The sequence below is a fragment of the Artemia sp. Qi Xiang Cuo genome, chromosome 21, assembly GCF_049724085.1.
Source record: "Artemia sp. Qi Xiang Cuo chromosome 21, ASM4972408v1, whole genome shotgun sequence".
Lineage (NCBI taxonomy): Eukaryota > Metazoa > Arthropoda > Branchiopoda > Anostraca > Artemiidae > Artemia > Artemia sp. Qi Xiang Cuo.
The window spans coordinates 6,565,137-6,580,582 of NC_142814.1; the positions used below are offsets into that span (position 1 = coordinate 6,565,137).

The window sequence follows — 15,446 nt, forward strand, 5'->3', positions numbered from 1 at the left end:
ATTATAATGACCACAGAGTTTCACCCTCAAATCATCTTCTAAATCATCTTCTAAAATCATCTTCTAAAATGCCTAAAACAGTTTCACTTAAATCCTCTTCTAAAATGTCTCAAAACGGTTTCGCCCAAATAATCCCTAAATGTAATTTCTACGTGTTCCTTTTGTTTTGGCATCCCTGCGCTGTCACATTTGACATTCCTAGGAAACCCTTTCCCGCGTTAATCTCTCTCATCTCTAAGATGTTCTTGGTTACACTATTATGGCTTCGATAGAATATCAATTTATCGCTAAGTCTAATGACCTGAGAAGCCGTATTTAAAAATAGAATATTAATTTATCTCTTTAGAGTCCCGCATAATTCCGAGGAAACAAGTGATGTTATTTCTAATTCCCCTTCCGTTAGAATCAATAATTCCCCTTAGAAACAAGAAATAAATTCCCCTCGAGTTGATCAATACATTCCCCTCGATTATGCAAATCAATTTCTCAGAAATTCTCTCCCCTTCGTGGATCGATAATCCTTGAATAAATTATGTCCCGTCAGCGTTAGACCAAATTGTAGATGGCAGCACATGTTTTCGTTTCATATTCATTAGGGCCTTTCTACTCACCCCTCTCAGGGACGTCAATATCAGGAGAGATTTTCCACTTCCTCCTGGAATTAAAAATATCCTTGGGGTTATTTTCACTGAAGAAACTGCAAACAAATTGCCCCAAATGAAATAGTGAATGGATTGGATCAATAGAGCATTCTATCTTTGAGGAGGTGGTATATTACATTACGCTCGCTTAAGTGACACTCAAAATTTAGATTAGAATTGTTTATTCCCTGAAAAAAGAAAATAAAACATAGGGAATAATAAGCAGTGCATGAAAATATGTCTTGCAAGAATATGATACTGAAAACAAAGGATATAACTTTAAAAATGAAGTAGAAACTTGCGTAATTTCGTCCTCATCCCTGCCAAGGGTATCAATCGTGGGGGAGGTTCCCCCCCTCAAGATTTGAACTGAAACATAAGTAAAAACGAAACGATTTTCACCCTAGATTTTGAAGCTAAATTTTGCCCCCTTACATTTTTCTTGAATTGATGCTCCTGATCCCTCCCTCTGTATCTTTCTCCTTCTTCACTCCTTCTTCTCCTTCTGTACCTGACTCTTTTTCCTTTTTATATGCTTGCTTGTAACCCTGTCTTTAGTATAAGGAAAGTAATTGACTGAGGAACCCCTTAAATGAAAATTACTTACAAGGTGTAGTGAAAAAAAATTTCGTCAGGGACGCCAACGATCAAAAATCCTGCGACTAATACTAAATTCATCAATATTTTAGGCACTGATTCCATAAAATTGTGTTGTAATTTAGATTTTCTCTTAAATTAGCCAAATCGACGTGGATTGAATTTTTAAATATACTATCGAATGACGCTGTAACCTTAAAGAAGTCAGTTAGCTTTTAATTTTATATCCCTAATGGGACTTTGGATGATGAAAAATGTTTAAGTTTACTATGAAATCATTCCTTTTGGCATTTTGGATCTTATTCACATCCTTGGATACTGTAAGGTACGCCATTCCCCTTACAAGAAAAGGGATAACAACAGACTAAGAGCGCGGGGGGTCTTCCAGCCGGTATCTCACCCAAAACCTCAAGAATTGTATTATGTTTTGAATACTTACCTATATTTTCTATAGGATTCCCCTATTTTTCATGTTTTATTTTTGGAATCTGTGTTATTGTCCCATATATTTCTGGCCCCTTCAAAATAAACGGAGGTGTTCTTGACTGATATAGGTCCTCAAATTACAAGAACTGCAGACAAAGAAAGAAATTTTAAGCCTTACTATTTATGCGTTCCGTTTCTTTAGCAGACCTTTTTTATCTCTACTACTAATTTCATCTAGTAATAAGTTGCCTAAGATATCTACTCTGGAAGGTACCCCTCCTTAATCCCTACCTTGGCCCCCAACGGAGAAGAGCTAAAGAAGCTTAGGTGTTTCTCTATCTCATCTATCACATCCGCTGTGTCAAGCCTTTTTCACCACATTCTGTGAATTTCATTAAATAAAAAAAAAATAGGGCTGTGCTCATAAAACTAAAAATTTACATTAATTGTTAAAATTTTCACTAAATAATGTATCCAATTAATTAAGCATATCTTTCTTTTATGGCCATGCTTCCATGCCCTGATCAATGTTAGAGGGACATTAATCAAGGTCATATTGGATACTCTAATTTTTTATTTTGTTCGGATTCTTTTGCACTCATGCAGACTACTAAGATACGTGAAAAAAATTTATTCTTTTGCTATTCTATTTCCTACGCGCTACTATTGCTACCACTAACAACCTACTGCTGCACCAAGCCTCCTGAGGCCAACACACCTACGCATGCTCCTCCTGTATCCCGAGTGTATTTAAAGCTTCACTCTTTATACCGCCCAAGAAGTTTCTATTTCCTTGGATTCCTATCTTATAAACCCCTCCCAACCCATTCGAGGACGACCTACTTTCCTTTGGCCCAAGATGGTTGGCCGAAAAGGACGAGTTATAGCTATGTCTCGTCCTTCATACACAAAACGTGTTCTAGCCATTTCAAACATTCTCTCATTATAGCTCTAGAAAGCGGAATTGAGCTAAATTTTTCGTACAGCTTATTTTCTTGAAACACGGTCAGTCAGAAGGGTAAGAAAAAGAATCCCTTCTCTCCCCCAAACTGTGTCCCCAGTTATAACAGCGAAAAAGTAAAAAGGATCACAGCTCCTAGAAATTTTTTCCAAGATCTTGAAATTTCAATCAGGAGATGGGAATCTTAGAAAAAGTGTATCTATGCAAGATTAACAACCAAATTTATATACAATAATTGGATTATCATAGTTTTTATAAACCTTTGGATTAATTATAAATAAATCTTATCTTATTGTTTGATTCTTCTGTATTAATTGCGAAACAAATTTTCTCACTCGGACTGTCAAGCAAAATGAATTTTCCGCAACCCTGTTTAACAAAGAAACTGTCAACCAAAATTAGCTTTGATTCCTGTTTTTGATATCCCATTTTTTTTATTTTGCAAAAACCAGAAAAAAACATTTTTTAAATTGGTTTTTATCTGGGGATGATTGTTGTTTGTTTTACATTGACGCTATTAAGCATTCAATTTATTAAATTACTACATTTTGTTAAAATTAAATTATATTTTGTGGTCGGATGAATTAGCAGTGAGGGAATTCACACCCTGCCCGATGAGCAGATATGTGTAACATTATGCTACTGAAGAGTGTAGTGATGTGTGCTCATTCCAGGAAGCCAGTGTTCAAACGCCAGGTTTGATAGTACAAAAAATCGTTTTCGTAATCCCCGTGACCAGTTCAGTGAAAATTTCGAGTGTTTTTACACCGCGTGTCCCACGCGTGTTGGGCACGGGTGCTTCAACATTAAAATCGGCAAGAATAGTAAAGATGCGCACATAATTTAAGAACAAGAAAGAAACAAGAAAAGATTTTTTTTGAAGACACTTTTTCTGGGTCCTACCAATCTGAATAATAAGACTAATTTGAATTAAAAGTATACAAAAAACAAAATAATGAAAATCGAATTAGAGGTTTTATTCAAACATTAAAAACAAAAAACACGCTGAGCGTACCAAGGATTTTGATTTGGATAAAGGATTTGTTCTTTTTTTTAAACCATTCAAGTATACAAAAGTACATATTTTGGCATTATCTCGATTCGTAAATTTGTAAATGATGAAAAAATGAGATCGTATTCTGAATTCGCTGATAGCATAAAACGGTTCTCAAGTTCATCATCTGAGAATTACGCTTATCTTTAAAAGCGGTTTCATAGCTATAGAAACATGTTACGGATTGTACAATACATTGGACTTGTATAATTTGGGTTATATATTTGGATATTAGGGGGGGGGGGTGTTGGTTACTTTACCGTCCCCCCACCCCTAATATGCAAATATACAGCCCAATTTATATTATTATATAAACTAAAGGTTATATGAAGGTTATATTTCATTAGGATTAACCTATCTTCACTTCTTGAGTGGGGTGGCTATTAGACATATTTCCATAGAAATCCATACACTTATTATTGTTAAAAAAATTTGAACATTATAGGTGTTGAAAGAACGCAGTGAAATAGTCACACATTTTGGGCCATTAGTCACTCTATAATATTTTGTCACTAAATAATATTTTAGTGACACATTAGTGACACATTTAGTGTCACATTAGTCACTAAATAATATTTTGAAGCATCATGATCTAGGTGATATTTTCACAGGAAATAACGATATCCATTATTGGTACGTACAACTTACCAAAGAGGCTAAACCTATATTAAATGTTTTGCCTGAGTCTTGTGGTGGCACAGTGGGTTTAAGCACAGAGTTCGAGCCCAGCTGTGGCAACACATTGCAGAACTGACGCAAGGATATAAGTAGTCAAGAAGCATATCTAATTTAACACGATACGAATTTTCGGTACTTGTGTCTTATGGTCACCACACTCGAATAAGGTCGAGAAGTTAAGTTTGGTTAATGGTAATGAAATAAAAAAAAATATGAAGAAATTATGATACTTTATCAACAAAGTATGAAAACTACAACAAAGAATTATGGGATGGGGGCCGTCCAGACCGCATTATATTAAATATTTAAACTAAACTAACCTAACCTAACCAAAATAGCAACTAAATATTTAATTAAAATATAGCTGCAATGTAGTTTCCCATCAAGCCGAAGCTAATATTGTCTGGTGTAAAGACCCGTGAAAACCTGTTATTGTCTCATGTTCGCAAAACAAGATCTTGAGTGTGGTGGCTATAAGACAAAAGAATCCTATTTTGGGTTAGTGACGCGCATTTTGTCGTTTCCAGCTTCGTGGTAAACTCTAAACTTGTGTCCAGCCCCAAATTGAGACAATTAAAACGGTAATATACATAACTAATTTCAAAGTTTGTCTTCAACATTTTTGACTCAAAGCGGTACTAGATGCCTGTTTAAGGCTGATTAAATGGGAGAGGTATTTATTTGTTGTCCAATTGAGAAATATATTCTATACCCAGGTGACTTTAATATTAAGTGACCTATCCTGTTGTTTGTAATAATTTGCTATTTTTTTAAAAATAAATTTTTAACAGTTTTTGAGATTTTATACTACCAATCAGACTTGAAACACGAGTCTTGTGTCCATATTGGTCAGTCAAATTGTCAAATGACATTTGTCTTTAACGACTTGGCATTCGATGTAGTGATTTTTACATTGTTTAAATCATTGGAATTATTATGGCTTCAAAAAAGCAATGAGTCTTCCCAGTGCAGGTAAAGGACTAGTAACTTCTTCTTGAGCCTATATAAAGAGGTTAGGACGGCTTGGAACCGGATAGGAAGAGATTCTCTGGACATCTAGATTAATAGAGGCTTTGTGCAGACTAGGCCGATCTTTATCACTAGCCTACAGAATTTCCACAGTATTCAATGCTCTATTATCAACATGAGTTGGCAACCTACACAAGCTATCTCAAGGCTAATACCTCTGGATTATTATATATTCATGCTGATAAATATGATACTACAATGGTGAAGAACAGGGTTGCCAACCAATGACAAAAATCACTAGATTTTAGTGATTTGCTGGTTTATTTAGTGATTTTCATCAATAATCTAGTGATTTTTGTCCAAATTTAGCGATTTTTTTGTTTTGGCAATATAAAAAATCACTAAAAATAGTGATAAATCACTAGGGGTGGCAACACTGGTGAGGACACCAGTTATAAATATCATGGCTAGGGAGAGGCTATTCAGCCAAAAATGGTTAACAAGACAAATCAAACCCAGAATAATTATCCGTTTATGTCAAGGTTTTGGTTAGATAAACCCATAAAAATTCTACTCTGACACCCCTATGGGACACCACGAGCAGGGTTTCCCTTTCTGGACAGCTTTTTTATACCCTACATACCCCCGTCAAGACTTTTGCTGGGACTATCCTCTCTCTGTTAGAGTAATATATTTTGACTGAGCATGTATTATTTGTGCTAGAAGCATGATTGATATTTATTAACACAGAAATATGTTCAGTGTATATTAAAAGATGCCATTTATATGTTGTACAAATGGAGTCTGGAGAGACTGTTCAAAACAAGTATGGAGTTGTTTGGAAAATATCTAGCAACTTTTCTTCCCGTTTTCTGGAGCGCCTACGCTTCAGGAATATACTTGACCACTGTCATCCCCGTGGCTTCCAATATTCTAATCTTAATTCTCAGACTTATCCCCCTTTTCTTCCAAGCTTTCTTCAACTATGAAAAAACGCTCTTGGCCTTGGCTATTCTATTTTTTGTAACTTCCCTGAACCCACCATCTTTATTACTAAAACTACCTAGGTAAATGAAATTGCACACTTGATCAATCTTCTCGTTACCCAACATCACATTTTTAACCTCAGTTATTCCAAGTTACTTCACTTACCATATACCCTTACCTTCACTTATCCCTAGAAACGAACCGAAATTATCCCGTATATGAGGGAAGCTGCCACTTCTTCTACCATACTCTTTACGCCAAGTCTGACTTTTTTACACCAATACTTCTAGAACGAATGATTGATTAGAGGAGGAATGTAATACAAGTTTTATTACTATTTCTTTAAATATTTTTTTCGAACGCCTCGATAACGGTAGGGTTTTTTTGACAATTTGTGTTCTAATTTTTTTTTGACAATTTATTAACATTTTTGATTTGGATTTACTTTAATCAGTAAAGCCTTTAGTTTGAAAATTTCGAAAGGCCTCAGTCCCACTCTTAACGCTAGATTAAATAAAAAAAAAAAACATTTTCCTGCTGAAAGTGAGGAGCAATATTAAAACTTAAAACGAACAGAAATTACTCCTTATAGAGGGGAGGGGGCTCAATACCTCTCCTTCACGCCAAAGTTCCTAAGAGTAGTATGCGTCGTCTGGATTCTGAGCCTTTATGTTCCTTCCTATGTCATTTAGGGCCTTTACGTTCCTTCCTATGCTATTTGGGGCCTTTACGTACCTTCCTATGTCATTTGGGGCCTTATGTTCCTTCCTGTGTTATTTGCTTGCCTCATGTTCCTTGGTACCTTTCCAGAGCATGTACTTATGGATTTGGATGGATTATGTTCCCTCCCATGCTATTCTAGGAGCTTATGTTCCTTCCTATGCTATTACAAGGGCATATGTTCCCTCCCATGCTATTTTAAGGGCTTATGTTCCCTCCCATGCTATTCTAGGAGCTTATGTTCCTTCCTATGCTATTACAAGGCTTATGTTCCCTCCCATGCTATTTTAAGGGCTTATGTTCCCTTCCATGCTATTCTATGTTTCCTCTCATGCTATTTTAAGGGCTTATGTTCCCTCCCATGCTATTTTAAGGTATTATGTTCCGTTCATTTCATTTCTATGTTCCATCCCATGCTACTCTAGGAGCTTATGTTCATTCATATGGTATTACAAGGGATTAAATTCTCTCCAATGCTATTTTAAGGGCTTATGTTCCCTCCCATGCTATTCTAGGAGCTTGTGCAGTCAGAATTTGTAAATGTATATAATTTTTTTTCTTTCCGTATTTTCAAAAATAAGGCAAATTTTCTCAAGCGCTTAACTTTTGATGAGTAAAACTTAAATTTGATTCTAAACTATTCTATAATAATCCTATTTCATTTTCTTTCATTACCATTAACCAAATTAGCAGTATATAAAAGAGTGGTTATAACAGAGAAGTAGCAAATAGCTTATCATACTTTTCTATAGATTTATAAAACCTTACCTGTAATTTCTCTTTTAAGCAAGATGTTTTCTAATGCAAAAATCCATTATTTCTTTAAACAAACTCTATATAAACAAATCACTATTTCACAGTTGATGGTTGAACAAACGTTCTTAAACTGGGATATGTTTTTGCACTTAGCTTTGTGAGTATTTAATCCTTTATCAAAATAAGCCATCGGGAAGGTTGAATATTAATCTGACAGGTATAATTTGAATGTTAATCGCTCGTTACAAAGTGGGTTTCAAATAACCGGATGTTTTTATCTTAGATGAAGAGAGATATTAACACAGGAAAAAGGATTCTTAATAATTTAAAATGTGACAACGCAGTATTATCAAAAACATTATTTGGACGAAACCGTTTTGGACATTTCGGCGAAACATTTAGAGACATTTTAAAAGATGATTTTAGAATGTGTTTTTTTGAAGTTCATTTTGAATTTCTGTCGTGAAATGCAAGAGTTGGAATATTTCAGTTGTGTTTTATTGTGCTTTACCTTGTCACAGTTACATTCTTTTGATTTTCATAGTTCATTTTGAATTTCTTTCATTGAAATGCAAGAGTTGGAATATTTCAGTAGTGTTTTGTTGTGCTTTACCTTGTCATAGTTACATTCTCTTAATTTTTCAAAGTTCATTTTGAATTTCTTTCGTGAAATGCAAGAGTTGGAATATTTCAGTAGTGACTTGTTGTGCTTTACCTTGTCACAGTTACATTCTCTTGATTTTTCGAAGTTCATTTTGAATTTCTGTCGTAAAATGCAAGAGTTGGAATATTTCAGTAGTGCTTTGTTGTGCATTACCTTGTCACAGTTACATTCTGTTGATTTTCATAGTTCATTTTGAATTTATTTCATTGTAATGCAAGAGTTGGAATATTTCAGTAGTGTTTTGTTGTGCTTTTCCTTGTCACAGTTACATTCTCTTAATTTTTCCAAGTTCATTTTGAATTTCTTTCGCGAAATGCAAGAATTGGAATATTTCAGTAGTGTCTTGCCGTGGTTTACCTTGTCACAGCTACAGTCTCATGATTTATGAAAGTTCATTTGGGATTTCTTTCATTGAAACGCAAGAGTTGGAATATTTCAGTAGTGACTTGTTGTGCTGTACATTGTCACAGTTACATTCTCTTGATTTTTCGAAGTTCATTTTGAATTTCTGTCGTGAAATGCAAGAGTTGGAATATTTCAGTAGTGTTTTGTTGTGCTTTACCTTGTCCCAGTTACATTCTGTTGATTTTCATAGTTCATTTTGAATTTCTTTCATTGAAATGCAAGAGTTGGAATATTTCAGTAGCGTTTTGTTGTGCTTTACCTTGTCACAGTTACATTCTCTTAATTTTTCAAAGTTTATTTTGAATTTCTTTCGTGAAATGCAAGAATTGGAATATTTCAGTAGTGTCTTGTCGTGGTTTACCTTGTCACAGCTATATTCTCATGATTTTTCAAAGTTCATTTTGAATTTCGGTCGTGAAATGCAAGAGTTGGAATATTTCACTAGTGAATTGTTGTTTTTTACCTCGTCACAGTTACATTCTCTTGATTTTTCGAAGTTTATTTTGAATTTATTTCGTTAAATGCAAGAGTTGGAATATTTCAGTAGTGTATTGTTGTGCTTTAACTTGTCACAGTTACATTCTGTTGACTTTCATAGTTCTTTTTGTATTTCTTTCATTGAAATGCAAGATTTGGAATATTTCAGTAGTGTTTTGTTGTGATTTACCTTGTCACAGTTACATTCTCTTAATTTTTCAAAGTTCATTTTGAATTTCTTTCGTGAAATGCAAAATTTGGAATATTTCAGTAGTGTCTTGTCGTGGTTTACCTTGTCACAGCTACATTCTCATGATTTTTCAAAGTTCATCTTGAATTTCTGTCGTGAAATACAAGAGTTGGAATATTTCAGTAGTGACTTGTTGTGCTTTACCTTGTCACAGTTACATTCTCTTGATTTTTCGAAGTTCATTTTGAATTTCTGTCGTGAAATGCAAGAGTTGGAATATTTCAGTAGTGTTTTGTTGTGCTTTACCTTGTCACAGTTGCATTCTCTTAATTTTTCAAAGTTCATTTTGAATTTCTTTCTTGAAATGCAAGAATTGGAATATTTCAGTAGTGTCTTGTCGTGGTTTACCTTGTCACAGCTACATTCTCATGATTTTTCAAAGTTCATTTTGAATTTCTGTCGTGAAATGCAAGAGTTGGAATATTTCAGTAGTGACTTGTTGTGCTTTACCTTGTCACAGTTACATTCTCTTGATTTTTCGAAGTTCATTTTGAATTTCTGTAGTGAAATGCAAGAATTGTAATATTTCAGTAGTGTTTTGTTGTGCTTTACCTTGTCACAGTTACATTCTGTTGATTTTTCGAAGCTCATTTTGAATTTCTTTCATTGAAATGCTAGAGTTGGAATATGTCAGTAGTGTTTTGTTGTGCTTTACCTTGTCACAGTTACATTCTCTTAATTTTTCAAAGTTCATTTTGAATTTCTTTCGTGAAATGCAAGAATTGTAATATTTCAGTAGTGTCTTGTCGTGGTTTACCTTGTCACAGCTACATTCTCATGATTTTTCAAAGTTCATCTTGAATTTCTGTCGTGAAATGCAAGAGTTGGAATATTTCAGTAGTGACTTGTTGTGCTTTACCTTGTCACAGTTACATTCTCTTAATTTTTCAAAGTTCATTTTGAATATCTGTCGTGAAATGCAAGAGTTGGAATATTTCAGTAGTGTTTTGTTGTGCTTTACCTTGTCACAGTTACATTCTGTTGATTTTCATATTTCATTTTGAATTTCTTTCATTGAAATGCAAGAGTTGGAATATTTCAGTAGTGTTCTTTTGTGCTTTACCTTGTCACAATTACATTCTCTTAATTTTTCAAAGTTCATTTTGAATTTCTGTCGTGAAGTGCAAGAATTGGAATATTTCAGTAGCGTCTTGTTGTGGTTTATCTTGTCAAAGCTAAATTCTCATGATTTTTCAAAGTTAATTTTGGATTTCTTTCATTGAAATGAAAGAGTTGGAATATTTCAGTAGTGACTTGATGTGCTTTACCTTGTCACAGTTACATTCTCTTGATTTTTCCAAGTTCATTTTGAATTTCTGTCGTGAAATGCAAGAGTTGGAATATTTATGTAGAGTGTTGTTGTGCTTTACCTTGTCACAGTTACATTCTGTTGATTTTCATAGTTCATTTTGAATTTCTTTCATTGAAATGCAAGAGTTGGAATATTTCAGTAGTTTTTTGTTGTGCTTTACCTTGTCACAGTTACATTCTCTTAATTTTTCAAAGTCCATTTTGAATTTCTTTCGTGAAATGCAAGAATTGGAATATTTCAGTAGTGTCTTGTCGTGGTTTACCTTGTCACAGTTACATTCTCATGATTTTTCAAAGTTCATTTTGAATTTCTATCGTGAAATGCAAGAGTTGGAATATTTCAGTAGTGACTTGTTGTGCTTTACCTTGTCACAGCTACATTCTCATTATTTTTTAAAGTTCATTTTGAATTGCTGTCTTGAAATGCAAGAGTTAGAATATTTCAGTAGTGACTTGCTGTGCCTTACCTTGTCACAGTTACATTCTCTTGATTTTTCGAAGTTCATTTTGAATTTCTATCGTGAAATGTAAGAGTTGGAATATTTCAGCAGTGTTTTGTTGTGCTTTACCTTGTCACAGTTACATTCTGTTGATCTTCCTAGTTCATTTTGAATTTCTTTCATTGAAATGCAAGAGTTGGAATATTTCAGTAGTGTTTTGTTGTGCTTTACCTTGTCACAGTTACATTCTCCTAATTTTTCAAAGTTCATTTTGAATTTCTTTCGTGAAATGCAAGAATTGGAATATTTCAGTAGTGTCTTGTCGTGGTTTACCTTGTCACAGCTACATTTTCATGATTTTTCAAAGTTCATCTTGAATTTCTGTCGTGAAATGCAAGAGTTGGAATATTTCAGTAGTGACTTGTTGTGCCCTACCTTGTCACAATTACATTCTCGTGATTTTTCGAAGTTCATTTTGAATTTCTGTCGTGAAATGCAAGAGTTGGAATATTTCAGTTTAGTTTTGTTGTGCTTTACCTTGTCACAGTTACACTCTGTTGATTTTCATAGTTCATTTTGAATTTCTTTCATTGAAATGTAAGAGTTGGAATATTTCAGTAGTGTTTTGTTGTGCTTTACCTTGTCACAGTTACATTCTCTTAATTTTTCAAAGTTCATTTTGAATTTCTTTCGTGAAATGCAAGAATTGGAATATTTCAGTAGTGTCATGTCATGGTTTACCTTGTCACAGCTACATTCTCATGATTTTTCAAAGTTCATTTTGAATTTCTGTCGTGAAATGCAAGAGTTGGAATATTTCAGTAGTGACTTGTTGTGCTTTACCTTGTCACAGTTACATTCTCTTGATTTTTTGAAGTTCATTTTGAATTTCTGTCGTGAAATGCAAGAGTTGGAATATTTCAGTAGTGTTTTGTTGTGCTTTACCTTGTCACAGTTACATTCTCTTGATTTTTCAAAGTTCATTTTGAATTTCTTTCATTGAAATGCAAGAGTTGGAATATTTCAGTAGTGTTTTGTTGTGCTTTACCTTGTCACAGTTACATTCTCTTAATTTTTCAAAGTTCATTTTGAATTTCTTTCGTGAAATGCAAGAATTGGAAAATTTCAGTAGTGTCTTATCGTGGTTTACCTTGTCACAGCTACATTCTCATGATTTTTCAAAGTTCATCTTGAATTTCTGTCGTGAAATGCAAGAGTTGGAATATTTCAGTAGTGACTTGTTGTGCTTTACCTTGTCACAGTTACATTGTCTTAATTTTTCAAAGTTCATTTTGAATTTCTTTCGTGAAATGCAAGAATTGGAATTTTTCAGTAGTGTCTTGTCGTGGTTTACCTTGTCACAGCTACATTCTCAGGATTTTTCAAAGTTCATTTTGGATTTCTTTCGTTGAAATGCAAGAGTTGGAATATTTCAGTAGTGACTTGTTGTGCTTTACCTTGTCACAGTTACATTCTGTTGATTTTCATAGTTCATTTTGAATTTCTTTCATTGAAAAGCAAGAGTTGGAATATTTTAGTAGTGTTTTGTTGTGCTTTACCTTGTCACAGTTACATTCTCTTAATTTTTCAAAGTTCATTTTGAATATCTTTCGTGAAATGCAAGAATTGGAATATTTCAGTAGTGTCTTGTCGTGGTTTACCTTGTCACAGCTACATTCTCATGATTTTTCAAAGTTCATTTTGAATTTGTGTCGTGAAATGCAAGAATTGGAATATTTCAGTAGTGTCTTGTTGTGCTTTACCTTGTCACAGTTACATTCTCTTGATTTTTCGAAGTTAATTTTTAATTTCTGTCGTGAAATGCAAGAGTTGGAATATTTCAGTAGTGTGTTTTTGTGCTTTACATTGTCACAGTTAAATTCTCTTGATTTTAATTGTTCTTTTTTAATTTCTTTCATTGAAATGCAAGATTTGGAATATTTCAGTAGTGTTTTGTTGTGCTTTACCTTGTCACAGTTACATTCTCTTAATTTTTCAAAGTTCATTTTGAATTTCTTTCGTGAAATGCAAGAATTGGAATATCGTTTCTTCAACTGAAAGTAAGGAGCAACATCAAAACTTAAACCTTGGATACACAATACAGATACTTTATTCCAAAAATTATGAAAAAATTGCAAGTAAGCAACAAACTCTTTCTTGAATTCACCATTTGGATGCACAATACAGAAATTTTATTCAAGAAATTATGGAAAAAATGTAAGTAAGTAAGTAACAAACTCTATGCTTTTTCTCCATCAATTGTCGGATATGTTGAATAAAATATGCAAAGTCGACATAGCTTTATTTCATTTTTTAAGGTTAATTTAGACGAGGTTACGTGCGCGCACGTAACCTCGTCTAAATTAACCTAAAATTAACAAGGTAAAGCACAACAAAACACTAGTGAAATATTCCAACTCTTGCATTTCAATGAAAGAAATTCAAAATGAACTATGAAAATCAACAGAATGTAACTGTGACAAGGTAAAGCACAACAAAACACTACTGAAATATTCCAACTCTTGCATTTCACGACAGAAATTCAAAATGAACTTCGAAAAATCAAGAGAATGTAACTGTGACAAGGTAAAGCACAACAAGTCACTACTGAAATATTCCAACTCTTACATTTCATGACAGAAATTCAAAATGAACTTTGAAAAATCATGAGAATGTAGCTGTGACAAGGTAAACCACGACAAGACACTACTGAAATATTCCAATTCTTGCATTTCATTAAAGAAATTTAAAATGAACTTTAAAAATTAAGAGAATGTAACTGTGACAAGGTAAAGCACAACAAAACACTACTGAAATATTCCAACTCTTGCATTTCAATGAAAGAAATTCAAAATGAACTATGAAAATCAACAGAATGTAACTGTGACAAGGTAAAGCACAACAAAAACCTACTGAAATATTACAACTCTTGCATTTCACGACAGAAATTCAAAATGAACTTCGAAAAATCAAGGGAATGTAACTGTGACAAGGTAAAGCACAACAAGTCACTACTGAAATATTCCAACTCTTGCATTTCAACGAAAGAAATCCAAAATGAACTTTGAAAAATCATGAGAATGTAGCTGTGACAAGGTAAACCAGGACAAGACACTACTGAAATATTCCAATTCTTGCATTTCACGAAAGAAATTCAAAATGAACTTAGAAAAATTAAGAGAATGTAACTGTGACAAGGTAAAGCACAACAAAACACTACTGAAATATTCCAACTCTTGCATTTCAATGAAATAAATTAAAAATTAACTATGAAAATCAACAGAAAATAACTGTGACAAGGTAAAGCACAACAAAACACTACTGAAATATGCCAACTCTTGCATTTCACGACAGAAATTCAAAATGAACTTCGAAAAATCAAGAGAATATAACTGTGACAAGGTAAAGCACAACAAGTCACTACTGAAATATTCCAACTCTTGCATTTCACGACAGAAATTCAAGATGAACTTTGAAAAATCATGAAAATGTAGCTGTGACAAGGTAAACCACGACAAGACACTACTGATATATTCCAATTCTTGCATTCCACGAAAGAAATTCAAAATGAACTTTGAAAAATTAAGAGAATGTAACTGTGACAAGGTAAAGCACAACAAAACACTACTGAAATATTCCAACTCTTGCATTTCAATGAAAGAAATTCAAAATGAACTATGAAAGTCAACAGAATGTAACTGTGACAAGGTAAAGCACAACAAAACACTACTGAAATATTCCAACTCTTGCATTTCACGACGGAAATTCAAAATGAACTTCGAAAAATCAAGAGAATGTAACTGTGACAAGGTAAAGTACAACAAGTCACTACTGAAATATTCCAACTCTTGCATTTCACGTAAAAAATTCAAAATGAACTTTGAAAAATCATGAGAATGTAGCTGTGACAAGGTAAACCACGACCTGACACTACTGAAATATTCCAATTCTTGCATTTCACGAAAAAAATTCAAAATGAACTTTGAAAAATTAAGAGAATGTAACTGTGACAAGGTAAAGCACAACAAAACACTACTGAAATATTCCAACTCTTGCATTTCAATGAAATAAATTAAAAATGAACTATGAAAATCAACAGAATTTAACTGT

General features: G+C 33.4%; 1 protein-coding gene across 1 annotated transcript in view; it reads left to right on the top strand.

Moving 5' to 3' along the window:
* The first annotated feature begins 1,444 nt into the window (after positions 1–1,444).
* The window catches only part of LOC148939195 (pH-sensitive chloride channel 2-like), a 98,492-nt gene continuing 84,490 nt past the window's right edge, over positions 1,445–15,446 (top strand). The window contains exon 1 of the mRNA XM_089106742.1: positions 1,445–1,563. Coding sequence (XP_088962868.1) covers positions 1,493–1,563 — 71 coding nt within the window. The 5' untranslated portion in view covers positions 1,445–1,492. The remainder of the gene's footprint in view (positions 1,564–15,446) is intronic.